Below are 25886 nucleotides of genomic sequence, written 5' to 3'. Positions count from 1 at the left end.
GGATAGCTACCCAAAGGAAAAGGAATCAATATATTAAAGGAATACCTCCATTCTTGTTTATTACTGCACTATTCTTAAAAGAGAAGATATAAAATCAACCTAAGCATTCATCAACGGATGAATAGATAAAGAAAATATAGTATATATACACAATGAAATACTATTCGGCCATTAAAAAGAATGAAATTGGCCAGGCATGGTGTCTCATGACTGTAATCCTAACACTTGGAGAAACTTAGGAGGGAGGATTGCTTGAGCCCAAGAGTTTGAGACCAGCCTGGGCAACATAGTGAGACCTTGTCTCATAAATTTTAATTAAAAAAAAAGAAATCCTGTCATTGCCAGCATCGTGGATGGATCTGGATATATCTTGGGTGAACTAAGCCAGGCACAACAAGACAAATATATATTCTCACTTATATGTGGAAACTAAAATATTTGATTTTATGGCAGTAGAGAGATAGGTAACAGAGACTGGGAAGGGTGAATAGGGAGCTGGGGTGGGTGAGTGAAGAGAACTGGGTTAAAGGGTACAAACATACAGATAGAATAAACTCAATGTCTGATAGCTGAGTAGGGTGACTATATTTAAGAATAATATATTGATCTTGGGTGATGGATACCTAAATGCCATTCATTACTTGAACAATACACATTACATACATGCAACAAAATTTCTCATGTCCTCCATGAATTTGTACAAAAATACCTGTAAAAATCAAATTAAACTAAAATCCTTGACTGATAATTCCATTATCTCTGTCACTTCTGTATCTGTTCCTATTGAATGATTTTTCTGCTTCTTTTGGGTCACATTTTCCTGCTTCTTCCTATGCTGAGTAATTCTTTTATTAGATGTTGGGCATTTAAAATATTTTTTTACTGAGTGCCAGATTGATAGAATTTCTTTAAAAAGTGATGGTTCCTCTGGTGGGTAGTTAAATTAACTTATAGATCAGGTTGATCATGTCAAGGCTTGTTCCTTTAGCTTAGTATTGAGGTTTATAATAGCCTTTATTATCTAGGGCTGGTTTAGCTCCACTACTATGGAGTGACTCTCTGGGTCTCTACTGAATGTTCTGAGTTTTCCATGAAGACTCCAGTTTTGCTGGGTGGAGCTAAACATTTCCCCATCCTGTGTGAATTCTTGGAGGTTCTCAGGTATGTCATATACCCTGTTGTATCCTGCTCCCTCTTGCGCAGAGGGTGGCCCACACAGCTTTTGTTGCTATTAGTAGTTTGTCTCTATTTGCTTGTATTTTGATGTTTTGAGGGAAATCATGTCACCTAGTTTTTCAGTGGTGCACTTGGATGGTCTGGTTTTTTCCATACAGTTGCACTGTGTTTTTTATTTTTATTTATTTATTTATTTTAATTAATTAATTAATTATTATTATTTTTTGAGACATTCAAGTCTTGCTCTGTTGCCAGGCTGGAGTGCAGTGGCATGATTTTGGGTCACTGCAACCTTCACCTCCTGGGTTCAAGTGATTCTCTCACCTCAGCCTCCTGAGTAGCTGGGACTACAGGTACGTGCCACCATGCCCAGCTAATTTTTGTATTTTTAGTAGAGACGGGGTTTCACCACGTTGGCCAGAATGGTCTCGATCTCTTGACCTCGTGATCCACCCGCCTTGGCCTCCCAAAATGCTCAGATTACAGGCGTGAGCCACCGTGCCCAGCCTAATTTTTATTTATTTTTAACAAATGGGGGTCTCACTATGTTGTCCAGGCTAGTCTTGAACTACTGGGCTCAAGTGATGCTCCTGCCTCAGCCTCCCGATGTGCTGGGATTACAGGCATAAGCCACCACGCCCAGCTTACTCTGTGTTTTCATGTGAAGATTTTGAAAGATTCAAAAACAATGCAGCCAACAACCTAACCATCATCTTCCCAGTCTGGTAGAAGTTTTAAAGGCCAGCATTTACCATGCTCTCTTTCCCTTGTCTCTCCAATAGTAGAAGCATGTATCAAAAGGTAGCCCTCTTAGTCTGTGTCCCTGAGTTATTACAATGAGTAGAGCTTGTTTGTTGACCTCCAATGGACATGTATCACGAGAAAGATATAAATTTGTTATTTTAAGCCATTAAAGTTTTGGGATTTTTCCATTAGCACAGCATAATCTAATCTCTCTTGAGAGATAGAGAGTGTTAGCTTTCTACCCAAGCCAATTCATTTTTTTGACCTCAAGTAACCACCATTAAGTTAAGAGAAGGGGGCAGGGAGAAGTACGAGGTCTAGGAAGAAAATAAATAAGGCAAAGAAATAAAGCACTTTGAGAACTGTGTCTAGGAAATAACAGATAGCTTATTAAGTCTTGGGGGAACTGTATTACCAAAGAAAGCATACACTGCCCACCCCTCACCCCACAATTATACACTGTGAATGGTACTCTCATAAAATTGTTTAATTTCGTATTGCTATGCCTAAATTACCCACTACAGTGTATGTCTAATCAGGGCCTCTCAGAAACTGAGAGATGGTGAGGCCACTTATATTTTCTCAAATGAAGAAATCCCCAAATAACATTATAAAAATTGTGGTTACTTTCAAAGTTTATCTTGCTAAATGAATGTATTTAATCCCTTAATAGGATTCATTATAATTATATAGATGCTAAGTCTTATTACAATGGTATAGTTTTCCATCTTCTTCCATAGCTTGATACTAAAGAATGTCATGTTCAACTGATTCTTCTCAATTCCTTCGTTTCTGGTCTTGATTGTTGAAGAGTGGGGAAGCCAGGGAATAGTGGTCCTAACACACTGAATGCCTTAATGGCAGAACTCACTGCCATAAATTCTACAGCAGACATTTGGGGTTTTGGATTTTTTTTGCCTTTCAGTTTTTGGTCACCCCATGTCTGATATCAAATGTGATATTTAGCAATCTTGTAGTCGTTCAAAAGAACAGAAAACCCAAATAGAACTCGTTTTTCAAATATCCATTATCACCTTTCTCAACCAGCCTAGTATTTGCTTGATGAGCTCATGATCAAAATGGTGGCAGGGAATTCACTTCGGTTACTATATGGAAGATCTATTTAAGGCAAGAATGAATTCAGAGGACCAGTTAAGCTCCCTTCTGGTTCACTGCTATTCCAACAGTCCAGATATAAGACAATATTGCAATAGTGTACATGGAAAAAAGTAGTCGGATGGTGGATACGCTTTTCAGGCCATTTTGCTGATGGATTGTATATGGGAGGAATCAAGTATTGTTACCGAAACACCAGGGGTTTGGTCTAGGTCCTGCTGCTCGGTGCACAGAAAGCCAATCACTGAGATGATAAGTATTGCCAAGGAAGAAGGCTTTAATCAGGTGCTGCAGCCAAGAGATGAGAGTGCAGTCTCAAATCCATCTCCTTGACTGACCAAAACCAAGGGTTTATATAGCAGGAAAGAAATGTAACAATATGTAAGAAAACAGGAACATGGTAGGGGCAAGGAAGCAATCATGGTGACTGAGGGGCCCAGCATCTAGTGCAGTGATCTGGTTTCAGTTCTTTTGATACTTTTTATGGCTTCAGTTCTTTGATACTTTTTGTGAGAGGCCTGAAGGTCCTTTCCTGAGGAAGGAACTCGGATAAAACAAATAAGTTTCAAGCTTTAACTGCAAAAGGGTCAACTTCTATAATCCCAGCACTTTGGGAGGCTGAGGCAGGCAGGTCACCTTAAGTTGGGAGTTCAAGACCAGCCTGGCCAACATGATGAAACCCTGTCTCTACTAAAAATACAAAACTTAGCTGGGCATGGTGGCGTGCCTGTAATTCCAGCTACTTGGGAGGCTGAGGCAGGATAATCACTTGAATCCAGGAGGTGGAGGTTGCAGTGAGCCGAGGTCGTGCCACTGCACTCCAGTGAGGGCAATAAGAGCCAAACTCTGTCTCAAAAACAAAATCAAAAACAACTGTCTATGGGACTCTTTGGCTGGTTTCAGTAGGACTCATAAGGTTCTGATTTGAGCAATGGTGTAGTTGCTTATGCCATTGATTCAGACAGGGAAAACTGGGGAGGAGATTTATGGGGAAAATTAGGACTTCTGCTTTGGCTGGGTCAAATTTGAGATGCCTGATAGGCTACCAACTACAGTTGTCAAGTAAGCAGTTAGATACAAATTTGGAGTTCCCAGACAGGTCAGAGTGGAAGACACAGATATTTGGGCAGCTTGGACCACTCTGAGCCCTTATTATGATACCTGACCTGGTATGGAGTAGAAGAGAGGAATCAGCCAATCTAATTTTTGGCACATGGATAAAAGTCGATACCTTTCAATCCATATTGGAATGGAGATAACGATTTATACTCCCTAGCAAAGACACTTAAACTGGATATGGAATTACTTCCGTTATCGCAGTCTATCACTGTGGCCTCCTGTGGTATTACCAGATACCTTATACACAGCTAGGGTGTCCCATACAACACTGCTTCTTGCTTGGCACACAGTCGCATAGTATTCAATCCCGTGTTAAAGGGCTTAGATAATAAGTCACCTGTAGGGATTCTAGCAAGCAGGGACCATCATTTTCACATAGGATATCCCAGAACTGGAAGGGACTTTTAAAGACCCAGAAATCTTTCTGGGCAATGCCTCCAAAGTGTGGCCCCTGAGGTGTTCCTGCTGCTCTGGTGACCGGGGGTAGTTGACCCTATTTCAGTGTCAATCAGAACAATATACATTCCTTTGTAAACTTATTTTTTTTTGAGAGACAGTCTCACTCTGTCACCCAAGATGGAGTGCAGTGGTGCAATCTCAGCTCACTGCAACCTCTGCCTCCGTCCTGGGTTCAAGCGATTCTCCTGCCTCAGCCACCTACCCAGTAGTTGGAATTACAGGTGTGTGTCACCATGCCCAGCTAATTTTTGTATTATTTAGTAGAGATAGGTTTTCGCCATGTTGGTCAGGCTGGTCTCGAACTCCTGACCTCAAGAGCCTCCTGGGCCTCCAAAAGTGCTGGAATTACAGGTGTGAGCCACCTCGCCCCGCCTATAGTGAACATTTACATAAGATTTTGTTTGAATAGGTTTCTGCCATTAAGAAGATGCAAAACCCTGAGGGAGTCTTACCTCTTCACTTTGCATATGGGAAAACTGAGTCTCAGAGAAGTGAAATGACTGAGACCTCCAGGTGCCACCTCCCTTTCAGCTGCTCCTGCCCTGCTCCAAGCAAGGATGTGCCAAGTCAGGAGAAGACAGAGGACAATTAATGTTATCTGAGGATCTCGGAGCCTCATCCCTGAGCTATGATGGTCTTTCCCTCTTTAGTTGGGAGCCCCATCACGTTCCTCCGAAGCTCTACTTGTGTGATAAGGAAGGTAGAATCTGAGACAGAGAACGATGGCCCTCCAAGGAGGGAGTTCGGGGTGAGGAAAACAGCAAAACCATGTGCTAGACAAGATCTTCAACTGCAGGGCTCTGGAGGCAACTGGGAAGTTTTGAAAGTGCAGATTGAAGCTCAGGGCCGCTGCGGGTGGCGCAGGAACGGCAGAAGACAAGATGGGATTAGGGAAGGCCAGCAGGTTGCCAGAGGCCCTTTTCCACCTGCTGGGCTTGGAGGGGCGGGACTCTGCCCGCTCCCTCACTTGGTTGGTTTTAAATGACCACTCCCCGCCCTAGCTGTGCCTTTGTGTGTGGGGCAAGGGATTGCAGACGGGGGACTGCTTGTCAATTCAGGGAAGTCAGCCTCTTTCTGCCACTTAATTCGCCCATCAGTAGAGATCCGACTTTCCCACGGCTCACTGTCACCCCCATTGCACAGGTGGGGAATCCAAGGCGCGGAGGGGTCTGGGCCAGAGTCCCGGGACTATCCACTCATTCCGGGGTTGTAGGGTAGCATGTGTCAGGAGCTTGGGCTCGAGCGTGCGGGGCACTAATTGAGAGTGCAGTGGCCACAGGCTCCCGGGCAAAGTGGTCGGAAGCCCATTCCCGCCACCTCCGTCCGCGCGCCCCGCCCTGTCCTCCAGCAGGGTGGGGCACGCGCATCCTCCCACAGGGCACGAGATGGGGGCGGGGCCTTCGTGTTGTTGTTTCTCTAGGGCCCCGCCCCTCAGGGGGGCGCGGACCACGCGGCCGGAGGGCCCGCCTCCCCTCCCCCTCTCCGCCCAGCCCGCCCGCCTCTTTGTATCCAACATCCGGGTTTCCCCGCTGGCTCGGCTCCGTGGCCGCCGCTCAGGAGCCATTTTGGACTCGGTTCAGCTCCCCTCCCCCCACCCCTCCCCCCGTTCATGGCCCCTCCGGACTCGGCCCCTGCGCCCGGGGCCCGGGCCCAGCCCCGCCGCGCTATGCCTGAGTCGGGCGCGCCCCGGCCCGTGCCCCGCCGCCGCCCCCCGGCCCCCGCGTCGCCCCGGAGCCCGGGCCGCAGCCTGCGCCGCCCGCAGCGGCCCTGAGCCCGGCCCCGCCGACCGGCCCTTGGAGCCCGAACGCTACTACGGGACGAAGGCGCAGGAAGCGCGCAGGGAACGAGACCGAAGGAAGGAGCAGGAAGGAGAGCGCAGCCGCCGCCTGGCCCTGCGCGCCCTGGGAGCGCCGTGCGGCCCTGCCCGCGGGCTCCGGGTGTGCGCGGGGCGGCGCCGCGGAACATGACGGCGCCCTGGGCGGCCCTCGCCCTCCTCTGGGGATCGCTGTGCGCCGGTAAGAACTGGGCGCGGCGCGGGGACGCCGAGAGGGCGCGCGGGGCTGGCCTCTGGCGCCGCGCGGTGTTTACCAACAAAGGGCGGGCCCGCGGCCTCGTCGCCGCGCCACCTGTATTCAGCTCGCACCTCCTGGGGCGGGGGCTGGGGGCGCGGTGGGCGCCCGGCTCGCCGATCTTGGGGGCACGATCTTGTCTGTGCAGTTATCTGCGGGGTTCTGGTTCCTAGAGGCGCCCCTGCGATGGGGGCCGGGACGCGAAGCCTCAGGGTCGGAGTTCGGGCTACGCGGGCGCGTGGAACCCAGGGAAAGAGTGAGGAAAACCTGGGCGTGGGGAAGGCGGCCAAGAGGGGTGGGCAGATCTCATTGGGGGTGGCAGGATTGTAGGTGCAGTAGCATGCGGGGAGGGTTGCACGTCCCTCAGAGTCACTAAGTGTAGCGAAGCGAAGGGGACGGCTTCACCCAGCCCAAAGTCCCCTGCATCTCTTGCCACCAGTCTGCGTCGCGTTACGGGCCCGGCGGGCTGTTGGTGCTGGCTCCCACCTGCTCCCTCTTTCCCTGCCGTTGGCCCCGGGATGCGGAGTGTGGTCGCTTCGCGGGACCGCTTTGTTTGGGCACTTGGGAGGGGAGGGGGTGGGTAAGATGGAAAACCAACAGGTCCCCCTTCGTTCGGGCCTCCGGGAGGCACGTGGCGGGGTGGGTGACCAGCGCTCAGCTCGCCGGCGGCTGCGGGCGTGTGGTTGGAGGTGTTCGGCCAGCGCATGTGTGTTTGGGGGTATGTGGGCGCGGGCGTAAACAAGCGGAGTTCCGCCTGGAAAGCTTGTTTCTCCTATGGCCCAAGCACCGATTTCCCTCTCCCAGTGGTGCCGGGGTGCAGCTAACCCCGGCGGGCGCGCCGGGACGTCCCCTGGCCAGTCCTGGGAAACGTGGGGAGCTGGGCATTGAAGCTCTGGCGAGAAGGTCGGGGCGGCTGGTACCCGGCCGCCGGGTCCTGCGCGTCTTTGTTCCCAGCCCCCATTACACATGCAGCGCGGGTCCCCCGCCGCCCTCGGTGGCAGCAGCCTGCAGTCTGGGAAACCCTCGAGGGGCGGGGCCGGGCGTGCAGGGGCGGGGCCGGAGTCCCCATGCTGCTGCGGGGGTGGGGATTTGGGATCTCGGTCCCATTCCCACTCTAGTTCTACCTCTTCCTGTGCGTCGTCGTGAGGCTTAGTTTACACCGAAAGCGAGTGAGTTCTGTAGGGTAGTAGCGCGCGCGCAGCCTGAGTGCGGAAACCGAAGGGCAAAGACCAACTGGCACCTGAGTACCGTATGGAAGAGGGCGTTGCAGCTCTCCTGGAGCCGCTTCCTGTGTGCTGGAGGCAAAGTGGTGGTCGTGTTGGACTTTTTGCTCCTCTTTTTTGCCCCGCTCCCTTGGGATGCCTTTTCCCCAAGAAGGAGGGTTCGAAAGTGAAAGGGGAGGCATGTCTGCTAGAGGGAGGGCGGCAGCAAGCTGACTTGATAGGCAGACAGCAGCCCACCTGACTGCCTCCAGACCCTCTGGGTGCCTGATCCCTGGAAGTGCTGGGGCTTTTCCAAGCCTAGGCCTTTAGGAGAGCTTCCTCCCAAGACAGGACAGCTGGAGACCTGGGATCTGGGGATCACACCAGTCTCACACCTCCCTCCTTAGGCAGAGCAGGGTGGCATCAGACCCCTGGAAGGACTGTATGTCCTTTTTCCTCTGCTTCAGTCACCTAGCTTGGGCAGTGCTGAGCGGTGTACCCTGCCAGGGGGCAGTCAGAGTCACATTATAAGGACCTGTATTCCTGCCCTGGGAGGGAGGTAGGGGTCACTGAGTATTTCTTGTAGTCACATCAGCCAGTCCCTGACCTGTGGGGAACTGTGAAAAGAGCTTCCCCAGGCCCAGTTTGGAGCAGACCTGACCGTCCTGTTGCTTTGGCTTCAGGGATGCCCTTTAATTTCAAGCTCCTGGCTTGCTGTTTGGAATAACCCCCACCCTGTGCAGCACACAATGCCTGCTAGAAGGAACATCTAGAAGAGTGCTGTCTGGGCGACAGAAATAGTATATGAACTATGGATAGATATAAAACAACGTTTTCTAGTAGTCATGTTAATAAAAGGAAGAAGAAACAGCTGTGTCTTAGCTGGGGCTGCCATAACAAAATACTGTAGACAGGTGGCTTAAACAGCAGAAATTTATATTCAAAGTTCTGGAAGCTCTAAGTCTGAGCCCGGGGTGCAGGGTGCTGGCATGGTTTGGTTCCGGTGAGGACCCTCTTCCTGGCTTGCAGACATTTGCCTTCTTACTGCATTCTCACATGACGGGTGGGGCGGGGCAAGGGGGTGTTTTCCTCTTTTTGTAAGACTGTGAATCCTGTTCTCATTACCTGATGGCCCCACCCTCATGACTTAATCTAACCCTCACTACCTCCCAAAGGTCCCATCTCCAAATACCATTACACTGGGGGTCAGAACTTCGTTGTATGAATTTTGGAGGGACACATTCTTTCCACGAGATGGAATGAACTTCAGTAGTATATTTTATTGGCCTGGCGCAGTGGCTCGTGCCTGCAATCCCAGCACTTTGGGAGGCTGAGGCGGGAGGATCACGAGGTCAAGAGATCGAGACCATCCTGGCCAACATGGTGAAACCCGTCTCTACTAAAAATACAAAAATTAGCTGGGTGTGGTGGCACACGCCTATAGTCCCAGCTGCTCCAGAGGCTGAGGCAGGGAAATCGCATGAACCTGGGAGGTGGAGGTTGCAGTGAGCCGAGATCACGTCACTGCACTGCAGCCTGGTGACAGAGTGAGGCTCCGTCTCAAAAAAAAAGTATATTTCACTGAATTTGATATATACAAAGTAATTTCAGCCTGAAATCAGTATTAAAATGAGACATTTTGCATTCCATTTTTGTACTGTCATCAAAATCCATTGTGTGTCTTACAGAACATCCTCACCTCTAACTTTCCACATTTCCAGTGCTCTGCAGAACATTTGGTTAGTGGCTACCATATTGGACACTGGAATCTCAGAAGGGAAGGTAGAATTTATGGTGTAATAAATGTCACATGGTGCTTGTCACAAGATCAGTCAGTGGTTAGTTGGTTCTTTAATAATTCTTTAAGTTTTTGTGGTCTGTGCGTGGCCGAGTGTCCTTGGGAAACAAGCCATTTGGCTCTTGCATTTCAGTGGACATCCTGGACACTCAATGCTGTATTCTACAAGAACTCCTGACACCTGTCTCTGTACTCTGTACTTGGGGTTCAGATCAAAGGGCCTATGGGGGTGGGGTAAACAGTATTCTAAGTGAAGTGTCCAGAGCTCTTGGAGAGGGACCTGCCTCCTATCTGTCCCATCAGGAAGTGCAGGCCCTGGTTACTCTGATAGGCTGACTCAAAGAAGTTTGACCCAAAGAAGTTTCTTGGCCACTTCCTCGGGGGAGGGCAGAGGGAGTGAGCTCATGAAGTGAAGTGATCTTCATCCCTCAGGCCTAGTGTAGTGGTAGATGCTAAGGACATGGGCTATAGAGCCATGGGCCGTGGGTGCTCCTCCTAGAGAAGAGTGTTTTCTGCTACCTGTCCTTGTATCTGCTGGGCACTCGAGGCTCTGCCCTGTCTGGGTGGGCTGCCTTTTGGGAGGAATGGGTATCCTCCCTAGCTCTTAGGGGCCCTTTCAAGACAGATGATGTGAGAAACCTGCCCATCTTTCCAGGCCCTATAGCTGGGTAAAAACATAAGATCTAAACCCCATGGCCTCCCATCACTTGGGTGGGCCTCTATTGTGTACTACTCTGTGGGTCTTTCTGGGCATCAGGATTCTCCAAAAGCACCTGGACCTCCACTGGCACTTCACCTAAGGAACTCCCGTTATAAGGAGCCAATGAAGAGCCCACATTCTATACAGTGGTCCTTGATGTCATAGACCCCTCTGAGAATCTGATGAAAGCTGTGGACCCTTCCCCCAGGAAAATGTAAATCGGTATATGTGTGCATGTGTGTGTACATTGTGTGCACCCACTCTGTTTTGTACAGATACTGGGAACCTGCTGCCCCCTGATTAGACTCCTTGAAGTCCTGGCTGCCCTGCACATATCCACTGTAGCAGTCCTAAGGGCAGCTTGTTCTGTGGGAGAGGGGTGCTTTTTCCACGTTGGTACCTCACTTACTTTGCCTTTTGTGATCTTGCCGGATGTTCAGATTCTAGCCCTGGTCTCTCTTTCCAGAAAGCTGTTCTCTTGAGTGCCAGCCTATGCATTCAGCCCCTCTGCTTGGGAGCTCAGGGTGGTGCAAATGAGAACCAAGGAGTATCGGTTCAGGAGTTTAGATCCACTCACAGATACTGACCTGTCACCATGGATTGGGATCTGGAGGGTTGAGGACTGGGTCTGGATAATATTTTTGCAAGTGACTCTAGATAGACTCTAGATAGTCCTGAGGCAGGGTCCTGGTTGCATGGGCCTCACTCTAGAACAGGGTTTCTCAACCTTGACACCATTTACATTTTGGGCCTGATGATACTCTGTTGTGTATGGGTAGCGGTGGGTTGAGCTGTTCTGTGCATTGTAGGATATTTAGCAGTATCCCTGCCTCTACCCACAAATTCCAGTCGATCCTCTTTAATCATGTCAACCAAAAATGTTTCCAGATCTTGCTAAATGTCCCTGGCAGAGGTGAGAGCAAAATCATCTCAGATTGGGAACCACTGATCTAGAATGTTCTCATGCTTTCAAAGAGGGCCACAGTTGTAAGAAGTAGGGGTAACGGCTTTTGAGTGCATATCCATCCCCCCACTCTGGATGCAGAGTTGGAGGTGAGGTTCTCCTCAAAGCCTAGGAGATTCCTGCTTAGTGAAATCTGCTCAGCACGTGAGAGTTTGGTTCAAAATTAGTGGTTCTGGTGTACAGCTTACCACCGAGGAGAATCCTGGCGTCCTTGAGTTTTCCCAGAAGTGGTTCGGATTTCAGGGAGGCGGAGGCTGTGGGTGGCTGGGCAGCCTGCCTGCCCACACCCGCCCACTCGCCTCTGACCGTTGCCTTAAGGCTGGCACTCAGCCTCTTCCTCCTGTACACGCAGAATGTCAGGAAGTGCCTGTTGCTGGGGACTCTCTGCCTGCTCAGCACCCCCTCTCTGCTCACCTGGGGGCCTCGGGAGCTGAGGCTAGCCCTGTCTGCCAAGCGGAGCACTGGGGTTGTAGCAGGCTGTGGGCATGCCCCTTCCCCTGAGCGGACCTGCCGTGTGGCGCTCCGGGGAGCCGCAGAGGCTGTGGGCCTGGAGCCCCCAGGCCGGGGACACCAGGGCAGGTGGGCAACCTCTCCCCAAAGGTAGGGGTGCAAGTCTCTCCCCTCTCCTCAGGGTGTGGTGGCCAGATGGGAATCTGAGGGCAGGGCCAGGCTTCCTGCTGTGGACCTGGGGGGGTGTGGGCAGTGCTGCCTTAGACAGGCAGCCGGCACTGGAGGCCCTGGTGGAGCGGTTGGTATCTGTGGAGACTTGTCTGTTGGGCTTGGCAGGCTGGCAGCCCCCTGTGGCTGCCCCCATGTTTATTTTCTACTCCTCTCCTGGCCTGCTTCAAGCTTGGCTAGGGAACGCTTCTGTGGGACTCTGTCTCTCTCATCTTGAACTCAGTGAGACACAGTTTGCTGCACTGGGAAGTGATTACAAACTGGACTCTTAGGGTGGAGGAAGCATTTTTCAAAGACCCAGTTTCCAAGTGCTCCACATCACTGGTATGTGAAGTGCTTGCTGGGGTTCAGACTTCCTAGTTCCATCTGTTTTTGGGGTCTTTACAAAGGGGACTTTATTTCCTTCTCAGAATTCTTTCACTTCCTTCCCTCTGGTTCTGTCACTAATTCTATGTTCCAAAACAGACACCCACCCCCTTGTTCTGGGCTTTCTTTTTTGGTCTCTCATTCTCCACCAGACTTATGGGTCCATCCTAGCCCTAGAGGTGCCTATTCCTTGTGGTCCTGGGGGTACCGCTCCTGAATGCCCAGGTTTTCCGGTGGTGGAAATGCTGCTGCCTTCTTCTGACTCTTTATTACATTGGTCAGTGATGTCTCTGACTAAGACAATGGTAGGTACTGGAAATCAACGGATAAAGCAGGCTGGGATTGTTAAAGGGTCAGCCATGTCTCTTCCCGGCCCAGGACCAATAATGGCTTCCCGCCTTTGGACAGCCCCATGCTTTCCCCTGGTTATTCTAGGCTTGCTGTACACATGCATGTGCCTTTTTCAGTTTCTTTCTGGGACTGGCAGCTCCAACTGGGTGTTTTCATTCATGGACACATGACCTCTGGAAGCAAGTGTGGAAAGGAAGCCTGTCCCACTGGGCAAATGTGAGGCCCTCTTCCCAGGGGAATGTTGTCTGGATGGGTCTGACCTGCTGGACAATGGGCCTTCTCCCTGGCCAGTTTCTGGGCTGGAGCTGAGGTGTTTTGTGAGGCGAGCTCATGCTCTTTGCATGTATTCCTCTGCCGACTATTTCAGTTCCACTCTGACAACCAAGGAGGCTAAAATTAGTTCTGGAGAAGGAAAAGGAAGGCTGGTTGGAAACCCAAGCCCTTGGCTGGAGAATGGAGGAGGCTGCTTCCCAGGTTTGTGCCTGAGCATTTCGGAGGATGGGACCAGACCAGCTGTTATCTGTCCATCTGAGGAGAGGGAGGGGTCCCTGTGGCCTCCCAGACTTGAACCAATTAAAACAGGAGACTAACTTGGAAGCTGACTCTCTCGAGTGTTGATGCCAGGATGTTTTTTCCTTCTGGCTTGTGCAGTGGTGCACAGTGTTTTCAGGTATGAGGACAATGCCTTTTAATGAGTGTCCAGTGCCGTTGACAACCCTCCTCCCCCACCCCTCCAACTGGATTATGTGTTCGTTGATTTAGAAAGCACGCATGAGTTTTCCCAGCCTGGGCTGGCAACCATGGTTTAAGAACTCTTATTTTATGCAGTTTTTGGGAATTTCCTTCTCACCGAGGTTTGATATTGGGTTAGAGGGGAGTCCTGTGGCCCAGGGCTCACACAAGAGGTCCCGCTTGTTTGTGTAGTGAGGGCATAGTGAATTAAGGCTCATCTGCTCTGGGGCTTAGAAACCAGAGGAGCAGAAGGGTTAAAGAGATGAATCCCTGGTTTCTTTTCCCACCTGGCTGGCTCCTTCTGTGAACCTTCTGGCTGAGGGTGAGACCTACAGGGCTGTGTGGGAGTAGAAGGAGGGCCAGGGCAATGTAGTCCTATCTCCCTGCCCTGAAACCTCCCATCCAAACCTCCCATCACTGAGAGGTTAGCCACCCTGGGGTGTAGTTGGGGGAGTAGAAGTCACTTCAGCCGTAACTAATTTTCCCACTTAAAAAAATTTATTACTTTTTAAACAAGTAATATACCTACATTATATTGCAGAAATTTAGATGTTACAGATAAAACTAGGGTCTCCTTTTATCACTTCTGTTTCCCATCTGAGGCCCCCTCCAAAGGTAATCCTTTTAAGATTGAGGTGTATTCTTCCAGACATTTTTACATGTGCATCTGTAGAAATACTTATAGAAATAGAGAGGCTTTTGGCCGGGCGCAGTGGCTCATGCCTGTAATCCCAGCACTTCGGGAGGCCAAGGCAGGCGGATCACGAGGTCAGGAGATCAAGACCATCCTGGCTAACATGGTGAAACTCCGTCTCTACTAAAAATACAAAAAATTAGCCTGGCGTGGTGATGGGTGCCTGTAGTCCCAGCTACTCAGGAGGCTGAGGCAGGAGAATGGCGTGAACCCGGGAGGCGGAGCTTGCAGTGAGCCAAGATAGCACCACTGCACTCCAGCCTGGGCAACAGAGCGAGACTCCATCTCAAAATAAATAAATAAATAAACAAATAAATAAATAAGCTTTTTTCCACCTAAAATGGTATTCAAGCATTTAATTAAAGTATAAAACATATACAGAAGAATGTACAAGTAATTACCATGAGTAACAGCTAAGAAGCATTTCCACAAACTGAATACACTGGTGTAGTCAGCATCCAAGTCAAGAATCAGAAATTTTCCAGCCCCCCATCCCCAGCAAGCCCTGTTTTGTTCCATTTCAGTCTCTGTCCACACCCACTAAGGTTAACTACTATTCCAACTTCTAACAGCATAAAATAGTTTCGTCCGTTTCTGTGCTTCATATGAATAGAACCTTACAGAATAAACTGCTTTGTGTCCATCTTTTCCTCACCATGTTTGTGACTTTAAGCTATGTTGGATGTAATGGCTTTTTAAACTCGGAGATTTGCTTTGGCAAACTTTCTGAGACATATGGATCTACTTTGATCTTTTTAATAACTATGTGATATTCTAAAGTTTAAATATAGACTACATTTTACCTAGTTTCTTATTGATGGACTTTGTGATTGTATAGAATGTATGCAGACTGTTTTTCAAGAGTAGATGAGAAAATAACTTCTGGATCATAAGACATGTATATTATCGGTTTTAATAGATACTGAAAGATGGTTATAGTATTTTATTATTTATTTATTTTTTGAGGCTACCCAAGTGATGGCAGTGGGGGTAGAAACTGGGTGATATGGCAGTTGGCTCTCTTCGGTAATCTGTGAACATCCTTCCCACCTCCACACCCCAACCCCTGCTGAAATGCTAGGTTACAGAGTTTAGAAATAGCCTGGTTTCATGAAGGGTGCCCGGACATGGGAAGGGCTCACTTCCACTGGCTTAATGTATGAGGAGACCTGGAGATAACTTCTCATGCCTGCGTCTCCTACCCTGTGCCTGAGTCTCCTGGGTACTGTGCTGATGAGGGAGGTAGCACTGGACTAGCCAGGATGTGCTGGTCTGGGTTTGGGATGGAAGTGGATATGTATGTTCACTTACCAGGCTCCATGCTGCCTGCAGACTCTGAAGAGACTAAGGCACTTGTTGAAGGTTGCTGAAGAGCTCTGGGTAACAGCACTACTGGTGAGCCCACTGCATTTGACAAAATCTGAGTGTGACAAATTCGGATTTCATATGTGGTGATAATGATGTTGAGGGTATTGGAGAAACCTGTAGAGAAACTATTTTAGAGTCTGGTGAGAAGCTTTTCATGACAGAAGGAGCTCTGGTGAGTTTATTTTCCTGGCTGAGTGTATGCCTTGTTCCCTGTATAACCCTCTGCCACAATTGGCAGAAGACTTAGGGAAGATAGTTTGGGATGACTTGTTCACCAAAGCTCTTGCTTCCCAGTCTTATTCTTCAGCTTGCTGCCTACTCTTTACTGTTATGTTGGGATTCTTTATGTAAGTCCACTTGTCAGGCTCTGCTAATGGATTTAGATGACACTTAAGTTTGTGGAACTGTTTCTAGTACAAATGATACTCCAATCAGCTTTCCCACATTATACATATGATGTGCACTATTTGTGTCTTAAGTCTGTTTAGGTTGCCATAATGGAATACCATAGACTGGGTGGCTTAAACAACAGAAATTTCTTTTCTTACAATTCTGGGGGCTGGAAGTTAAAGGTGAAGGTGCTGTCAGGATTGGTTTCCAGTGATTCCTCTCTTCTGGGTTGGCATATGGTAGCCTTCTTGCTATGTCCTTTTTGCTGTGTGTATCCACTCCAGGTGTCTCTTCTTATAAGGATACCAGTCCTGTTGGACTGGAGGCCCACCTGTATCACCTCATTTAGCCTTAATTACCTCCTTAAAGTCCTTATCTGTAAATATATTAATGGCAAAACCTGCAATTACTTTTGCACCAACCCAATAGTCACATTGGAGGTTAGGGCCTCAACCTATGAATTTTGGTGGGACTCAGTTCAATCTATGACTGTCTGAAACAATAAAGTTTGGTTGAAAGTGAATTCTGTTTTCCTCTGGAGTGACATTTTGGAATGGAAGTTAATTTTTTCAGGGCTTTGCCCTGGTGTCTCTGTTGTTCTTGCTTAATACTATCCATGGACAATCTTGTCTACACTGGTGGGCTTAATTTCTGTGTATGTGTGCAGGTTCCCTTGCCTTTGGGCATGTTATGATCCTGAAAATATGTCTAAAACCTGGGTGAAAAGTAGATATGGAGGTGTCCTTTTCTGATAATCAGGACCAAATCTCTTTCTAAAGGTAACTGGAGAAACTGGAAAAAATAAAACTTCTCTGGTTGAAGGCACTGTATATCTAAGAAGATACTGAAGACCTACCAGGCCAGTATCTGCATGAGAACAAAGGCCTAGGGTGATGATTTTGGTATTTGAGTCTGTTTTTAGTCATAGGGGCAACTGAGAGGCTGCATTTGATAGCTTTTGGGGCTAGGAAGACAGGAATTGGAGTTCTAAGCAAAGGGTGAGCAGAGTCAATCACTTATTTGGGATCGAGATCCCAAAGATATAGAAGTTAGGGGGACCAAAATATAGACAAACCCTAAAGTTAGATTGAAATATTCTGGGCTGCTGGGTGTGGTGGTGCACACCTGTAATCCCAGCTACTTGGGAGACTGAGGCGGGGAGGATCAGTTGAGCCCAGGAGTTCAAGACCAGCTTGGACAATATGGGAAGACCCCATCTCCAAAACAGAAAATATATTCTGGGATTAATGGTACCTTTAGACATGTTAATTCTTTCTAGAGGATTTATGTCATCCTAGGCCTCGAATTATCTCTATAATTTTGCAAATACAATGACTGGCTGGTAATTTTAAGTAAACAGCCAGCAGAAACATCACAGTTGAAGCTGACCTGGATGACCTCTAGGTTGGAGTTGCCATATACATATTTAAAAGTAGAAGTGTTCAGGCCGGGCGCAGTGGCTCATGCCTGTAATCCCAGCACTTTGGGAGGCCGAGGTGGGTGGATCACGAGGACAGGAGTTCAAGACCAACCTGGCCAACATGGTGTGAAACCCTGTCTCTACTAAAAATACAAAAAAATTAGCTGGGTGTGGTGGCAGGCACCTGTAATCCCAGCTACTGGGGGGGCTGAGGCAGGGAATTGCTTGAACCTGGGAGGCAGAGGTTGCAGAGAGCTGAAATCGCACCACTGCTCTCCAGCCTGGGTGACAGAATGAGATTCCATCTCAAAAAAAAAAAAAAAAAAAAAAATAGCAGTGTTCACTGTGGTCAAGGAAATGAGAGTGGGAATTTCAGCAGATAGCTGAAAACTATAAACCAAAGGGAAAATCTCTTAAAGACTTGTTCTGCATAATAACAGAAATTAATAAATCAGTGAATGCTTTTATCAGGGGATTAGGTGAAACTGTATAGAGCATTAGTGAATTGGATGATAGAGCAGAAGAAAATATAAACTGAAGCATGAACAGGCAGAAAGATGGATGATAACAGAATAAAGAGAAACACATAGAGGATGAAATGAGAAGGTCTAAGATTCATGAAATCACAGCCACAAAAGTAAAGGAGAGAGAATGAGGCAGAAAAGATAATAGCTGAGAACTTTCTAAAATTAATTAAAGACATCAAGCCACAGATTCAAGAAGTCCTGTGAATCCCAGGTAAGACAATAAATTTTAAAAATCCACATCTATTTCCATCACAGTAAAAATTCCGGAAAACAAAGACAGAATGTTTAAAGCAGCTAGAGAAAAAAGGCATTACTATCAAAAGAGCTGTAGTTATACTGACAGCTAACTTCTCAATAGAAACAGTGGAAGCCAGAAGACAATAGAATGATAGCTGTAAGTGCTGAAAGAAATAGTTGTCAGCCTAAAATTCTGTATCAAGTGAAACTGTTGTTCCAGAATGAAGGCGTCATCATGTTGTGAAATAAGCCAGACATGGAAAGACAAATACCACGTTATCTCACTTATATGTGGAATCTAAAAAGGTTGATCTCATAGAAATAGAGCGTAGAATAGTGGTTACCAGAGGCTAAGGAGGTAGGTGGGAGGTCAGATGGGGAGAGGGTGGTCAAAGGGTACAAAATTACATTTAAAGGAATAAGTTCTGGTCTGTTACACCGTAGGGTGATTGTAGTTAGCAAGAATGTATGGTATTTCAAAATAGCCAGAAGAGAGGATTTTGAATGTTCCTACCACAAAGAAATGATAAATGGTAATGGATTTGCCAATTACCCTAATTTGATCATTACGCAGTGTATATATATGTGTCAAAACATATTCTACCCCATAAATATGTACAGTTATTACGTGTCAATTTTTAAACCAAAACTTCTTTTTTTTTTTGAGATAGAGTCTTGCTCTATCACCCAGGCTGGAGTGCAGTGGGGCGATCTTGGCTCACTGCAACCTCCGCCTCCCGGGTTCAAATGATTCTCCTGCCTCAGCCTCCCGAGTAGCTGGGGACTACAGGCACACGCCACCAAGCCTGGCTAATTTTTGTATTTTTTAGTAGAGACAGGGTTTCACCATGTTGGTCAGGCTGGTCTTGAACTCCTGACCTCATGATCCACCCCCCCTCAGCCTCCCAAAGTGCTGGGATTATAGGCGTGAGCCATCACGCCCGGCCTACAAAACTTCTTAAAAAAGAATGAACATGTCAAGGAATGTGTTCTTCAGGCAGAAGAAAAATAAATCCAGATGGAATGTCAGAGATGAAGAGAGGAATGAAGAGCAATGAAAATAATAAATATTCAGGCATTTATTGTGAGAATGTGTTACTGAGTTTGAAATACCACAAAAGAAAATGCTTGGCAACAATGCTATCTGTGAGAGTGGAGTGAAAATGAATTTAAATTGTTCTAAAGATTCTTACAATGTCCAGGAAGAGAGTGGAACTACCAAATAATACTAAATTTTGATAAGGCATGCTATCATCTCTAGGGTAACCAAAGGATAGATTATAATTTTCAAGCTAAAAAAGAGACAAATGGGCTGGGTGCGGTGGCTCACGCCTGTAATCCAAACACTTTGGGAGGCTGAGGTGGGCGGATCACCTGAGGTGGGTTGTTCGAGACCAGCCTGACCAACATGGAGAAACCCCATCTCTACTAAAAATACAAAATTATCCAGGTGTGGTGGCGCATGCCTGTAATCCCAGGAGGGAGGCTGAGGCAGGAGAATCACTCAAACATGGGAGGCGGAAGTTTCGGTGAGCTGAGATTGCGCCATTGCACTCCTGCCTGGGCAACAAGAGCGAAACTGTCTCAAAAAAAAAAAAAAAAAAAAGAAAAAGAAAAAACAAGGCAGACAAATGGGTCGAGTGCAGTGGCTCATGCCTGTAATCCCAGCACTTTGGGAGTTCAAGTGGGGAGGATCACTGGAGCCCAGAGTTTGAGACCATCCTAGGCAACGTAGTGAGACCCCATTTCTACAAAAAATAAAAAAAATCAGCTGAGTTGTGGTGGCATTGCACCTCCGAGCTACTTGGGAAGCTGAGGTGGGAGGATCGTTTGAGCTCAGGAGTTTGAGGCTGCAGTGAGCTGTGATTGAGTCACTGTGCTCCAGCCTAGGTCACAGAGCAAGACCCTGTGTCCAAAAAAAGAGGAGACATGGAATAATAGAGAATTCTTCAGTTGAGAAGAAAGCAATAAGAGACAAGGGAACATAGACCAGATGAGATAAATATAGCTAATATTTGTAATAAATATATGATGTAAAAATTATTATTATTTTTAAGACAGGGTCTTGCTCTGTCACCCAGGCTAGAGTGCAGCGGCGCAATCTCAGCTCACTGCAACCACTGCCCCTCTAGGCTTAAGCGATCTTCCCACCTCAGCCTTTGAAGTAGCTGGGACCACAGGTGCAAACCATCACACCTGGCTAATTTTTTGTATTTTTGGAAGAGATGGGGTCTCACCATGTTGCCCAGGCTTGTCTTGAACTCCTGATTTCAAGCAGTCTGCCCGCCTCAGCCTCCCAAAGTGTTGGGATTATGGGCATGAGCCACCATGCCGGGCCTGATGTAAGAATTCTTAATAAATATTTAAGGATGGACCTGAATACTTATTAAAAGCTCTGAGTCCATGGGTGGAGTTGGCTTAATCTAGGGTGATCTGATTGGGCTGTTTTGGGAATTAGTTGGATTCTCCTGAGAAATACCTTCTGTTTTCTGTCTGGAGGGGGCAGGCTTGGATATCAACATCCTGGAAGTCAAGGGGGATGAGAACTAGGGGTTCCTGTATTTGGTATATTGTTCTGTATTCCTCCTGTTTCAGTGTGATACCTGTGTCCTCAGATTTGCCTGCTCCTCTTTGTCGAAGAGGCTCTCTGTTCATTTTCTTTAGAAAATAAACATAATCTCCGCTGGGTTGGAGAGAGGGGCAACCATGATGAGTGGTGGTGGGATCTGAGGATCTGACTGTACCTTACTAACCAACTCTTCTGTCTTTAGACTCATCTTTACCCCATTCTTTCAAAGACATCTGGTGCCACAAATTCCTGAGTTTTGAAGGGTTCTGTGGGGGAAGTCACATTGCTTTTCTACTTTATCCAGAGCCAACTTAGGAGTCTGTGTGATCAGTTACCATGTGTGTAAGTGCTTTCCAGCCTTGAAATGTCATTTCTGTAGTTCTCTCCTGTTCTCTTTGTTCTTACAGGTTTATGCGTTAAAATACTTTACTGTGGTTTTAGTGGGACTACAAGAGGGAGCAAAAAGGAAATGTTTGTGTATAATCCTTGGCCTTTACCTGGAAGCTCTCCTTCCAGTGTTGTCCAGGAATGATGGGGCCTGGAAAAAGGCATGTATTTCAGAGCTGTGGGAGGATGGTGCCAGGGCCTTGTTTACAAAGTCCAAGTTGGAAGTGACTTGAGGTCACCTGGCTTGGTTCCTTGTTCCTAGGCGGGACTTCTGAAGGCAGATGGAGCTCCTCCTGTCACCTTGGAAGGTGCTCCTGTATTTACATTTCTGGTATTTGTAGTGAACAAAACAGTGGAAAATCCTCATGCAAAATACATAGAAATGCTGGAAAAAGTATAATAAACACCCTTTTAAAATGCATATACATTGCTGCATGTATAAGAAGTTAGGGAAAAGCAAGAAGGAGCTGGAAACTAGAGCTGTATGCCTTCACTGACTGAAACTGCTGATTCCTTGGGGACTTTGCCTGTCTTTATAATTTAGAGATGTGGGTTTAGTAGCAGTGTGGACAATAGGAGACAAGATGTGGAATTGAGACTGAGGCCTTTGCATGGCCTCAGACTTCTGTTGTGTTTTACCTTCAGTAAAAATGTGGGCTAGAAGAAACATGTCTTTGTTGACAAAGAGACTAAATAATGAAATTGTCTGAGACTGGGTAGGATTGGGGTTGGGGTAGTTTCCCCAAGAATTTATAACCATAGGCCTATGCTCATGTGAGCTTGGCATTTATACCATCCTGTTCTCTGGTAAACTAAGTTGAGAAATTAAAGTGGTTCCAAATAGTTAATGTCCTGGGGAGATTGGCAGAAGGCAGAAATATAAGTTACCTTTGAAAGGTTGCCCCTTCAAACTTGGCATCAAAGTAGTCCAACAGAAAAGGCCCCACTGAACATAAGCTGAGTATTCAAAATTCTAAAACCACATGAGGAAACAGTACCATGAATAAAGTCAGAAATAACAAATGTCAGAAGCAGACTTTCAAGAAGTTAAATTATAGAATTCTAAGAGAGATTTGGAAGTAGGCCAAAGTACAGAAATATCAAAATTGACCAGGAAGTTTTTTTTTTAATAGAACTTCTAGAAATGAAAAAATAGAATAATTGAATTTATAAATTGAGTAGAAGAACTAAACAACAGATTAGACATAGCTAAAGAGAGAACTTGTGAATTGGAAGTTAATCTTCAGGAATTACCTGTAATGGTGTTTAGACACAGAATTGGAAATTAGGAAAGGAGGGTTAAGAGACTGGGCAGAATGAGAAGGTCTAATATGCTTATAATAGGAATTTCAGAACCATAGAATATGGAGATGCAATATTCAAGTTGATAATAACCAAGAATTTGTCAGAATTGACAAAAAACACAAATCATTAGACTCTAAAGGCATAGTGAACCCCAAGTAGTATAAATTTAAACATATACTTGGACACATACCTTGTAGTGAAACTGCAAAGAGAGAAAGCAGCCAGAGAGAAAAAAACAGAATATCTGCAAAGTTAAATTAATAGCAGACTTTTCAGCAACAGTAGTGGAAGCTAGAAAATAGTGGAATATATTTTCAGAGAGCTGAGATAAAATAACAATCTAAAATTGTATGTTCTTCTAAATTGCCATTCAGGAAGAAAGATAAAACATTTTGAGAAAAGCAACAAAGGCGCCTCTGCCAAGAGATCTCTACTGAAATATTTTTTTTTTTCAGTAAGGACAGTGGTCTCAGAAAGAAAGGCAGAGATGCAGGGAGAGATGACTGTATGGACGCTTAAAAAATATGGACACAATGTCTGATTTGGGAGCTGGGTAGTAAGAACAGTGACACTAAATACTGAACACAAGCAATATGTTAAATTAGATGTACATTAGAAGAGTCATTAGAGCTTAAAATATTTAAGTTCCAGTGAGGGATGGTAGAGATGTTGATTTAGGCTTTTAGTGTAAGTGTACCCATTAAAGTTTATAGGCCTAGCTTACAACGGAATAGGAATGAGATGTATAACTTAAAAAGTGGCTAAAATAGGAAATTTTAAAAGATAATCCAAATAGAGGTAACAGTAGAAAAGAAACAAATTTAAACATACCCAGTAATCATATACGTAAACATACCCAGAAATCATAAATGTAACGAGACTGAGCTCTAATTAAAAGACGGTGTTAGATTGAATTGGGGGGAGGGAAGAGAGGAAGATTTTTTGTTTAAGTTAGAAAAGATAATTTTCTCTAATACTAACACACGAAATGTCATATAGCTATGTTAACATCAGATAAAATGGACTTTTTGGCAAAAAGCATTCATTACAAATGAAGAGGGTTACTATATAGTAAGAAAAATTTTATTACCAAGAATATATAAAATAATTTCTGTAACTCAAAGGAAAAGCAATCCAGTAGAAAAATGAGAAAAGATACAAACAGTTCTCAGAAGGAAATTTTAATAATCATAAGAAGATGATTAGTCTCACAAGTAATCAGGGAAATGCAGATCCAAATTGTGTACCATTTCACACTCACCAGGTGAACCCCAGGTGGGGGCTGTCATCTGTTGGGAACTTAGACTGGCACATCCACTTTGGAGAACAGTTTAACAGTATTTAGTCAGTTGATGATGTTTAGACCCTATAACCTAGCCAAGAAATGCCCACACATGAGCGCACACACACACAAAAATGTAAAAAAGAAGTCATGATGGCATTGCTGAGATCAACAAACATAAATAACCTAAGAGTCCAGTAGGTGAGTGGATACTTAAAGTTATGTGAGGTTATAAGCTTCTGAAATAAATGCACTTCAGAGCTGCAGGAGAGGCAGCAGTATATAAAGAACATGCACTCTAGAGACAGGCTGCCTGGGGTTTGAAGCCTGATTTTGACACTTAATAAATAACTTGGGTAAGTTACTTAGCCTCTTTGTGCCTCAGTTTTTATAAAATGAGGACCTGCACAGGTTTATTATGAGGATTAAATAAGTTACTCTTTGCAGATGCTTAGAATAGGACCTGGGATGTAGTGTGAGCTGTATAAGTGTTAAATAAATGCATATCAACCTGGATGGCTTATAAATATATGGATGAAGGAGAAAAAGCATATGTATTAGAGATTGTATTTGGTTGCTAGAAACAGTCAAGAGTTATTCTCTTGGGTAAAAGAAATGCAAAGACACAATGTTGGAATATTTTGTGTTTTTTTCTCCCCTGTTGTACATGCCATTCCACAATGTGCATACACGTGTGTGCATGTGTCAGTGTCTTTGTCTGTTATATACTCCAGCCTTCCTTCCTGGCCCCATCTGTCTCTTCAGGTTCCCTCCATCTCTACACCCCGGCTGCCCTTACTCTGGTCCTGGGGAGGTGGTGGAGATGCTGCTTTGTGGAGCTGGGGGGTGTGGAGTCATAACATGGATAAGTCACTGCTCTTGGCCCTCCTTGGCTCTTACGGAGGGACCTGCTAGGGCAATAAAGGCAGCTGAGCAGACTCAGGGCTGCCTTTCGAGGAGTGCTGTCTGTGGGGAGAGCTGCCTCTCCTCTCTGGGCAGATGTGAAGGCTGGACACCAGAGGGTTCAGAACACTGGCCCTCCTGAGACGTTCTTACTTGTCTTCCTCTTGGGCATGGAGGCTTCTGGGAGGGTGTGCCTCAGTGTGCTGGCAGAAGCAGACCTAGATGTAGTGGTGAGTGGCACTCCTTCTCACCTGGTGAGTGGCACTCCTTCTCACCACTACAGTGCCCACAAGGGTGGGGCTGGGCACCTGCTCCCTGGGGTAGGTGGCTGCCAAGGGGCCTCCAGGAGCCAACCGAGCAGTGGTTCTGCTGGCTGCTGGGGTCACAGTTCCTCTAGGAGACACTCGCTGGACTGGGGACACCCAAGTACAGAGCTCAGGGACTCCAGGGGAGGTGGGCATGGACGCTCCACCTCTGAACCATCTCCTCTTCTTTCTCTCCCCATTGCACTTTGAGCCCCTCACAGATGGGACCCTGGTGAGATTTCTCCCTTTTCTCCTCAGGGCATAGTGGGTATGTCCAAGGCCTACTGGACTGAGCTGCTTCATAGGAGAAACGAACCTCCCAGTATTTGACCTCTCAGTGCGTGTCTTTGAGCATCAAAACTAGCCAGCTTAGGTTCTGCTACCAGGAATGTTGGTTCAGAGTGCAGTCTGCATGTACTGTGTGTGTGTGCATGTACTTCATGTTTGTGTGAGGGTCGGGGGTGGTGTATCTGGGAGTGGTCCTGCCAGGAGGGAAGGTTTGGGGAGCACTGGGTACTTTCTCTCTACTGGCATTAGGCCCCTTGGAGCATAGGGACTGCCCCTTGGGGACACTGCCACTTTTATTTCAGCTTCCTTTGGAGGCCAGCAGTTGGTTTGGCTGTGACTCAGGGATGCAGCAAGCCCCTTGTCCTGGTGTCTGGGGGCCATGCTCACTTACCTCAGGGCTATGAGGCAGCAGGCCTAAGGGGGTACCATAAGCACCCGCATCTTGGGAGCATGGCTTCTTCTCCTGCCAGGTTAGGCGAGTGGGCTGGGGGTCAAGGGGAGCCTCCTGTGCATGGATGCCCTGGCTTCCTGGGTGTGGGTGGGAATCTGTATCTATTAAAAGGCAGAGGTGGCCTGTGGTTGGAGTATTGCCAGAGGCTATAAATAGCTGAGTGTGTGAAGAAGGAGAGTCTGGGGAAGAGAGAGGAATGGGGGAGGCCTCTGGGTCTCCAGGTGGCAGCAGAGCCCTGTGGTGAGGGAGGGGCATGGAATGTTACATAGGGCTCTGAACATAAAGC

At 46.8% G+C, this 25886-nt stretch overlaps 1 protein-coding gene across 2 annotated transcripts in view; it reads left to right on the top strand.

Moving 5' to 3' along the window:
* The first annotated feature begins 6512 nt into the window (after positions 1–6512).
* The window catches only part of ACVR2B (activin A receptor type 2B), a 38507-nt gene continuing 19133 nt past the window's right edge, over positions 6513–25886 (top strand). Inside the window, exon 1 of one of the 2 annotated variants that reach the window (XM_002813923.6) lies at positions 6513–6629. In XM_002813923.6, the coding sequence (XP_002813969.1) occupies positions 6578–6629 (52 nt within the window). In that variant the 5' untranslated portion in view covers positions 6513–6577. The other variant, XM_054552284.2, reaches the window with a different exon arrangement.

The sequence above is a fragment of the Pongo abelii genome, chromosome 2 (genome assembly GCF_028885655.2).
Source record: "Pongo abelii isolate AG06213 chromosome 2, NHGRI_mPonAbe1-v2.0_pri, whole genome shotgun sequence".
NCBI classification, from domain to species: domain Eukaryota; kingdom Metazoa; phylum Chordata; class Mammalia; order Primates; family Hominidae; genus Pongo; species Pongo abelii.
Note: the sequence above shows the minus strand (reverse complement) of the source record. Positions and strands in the feature narration are given on the sequence as shown.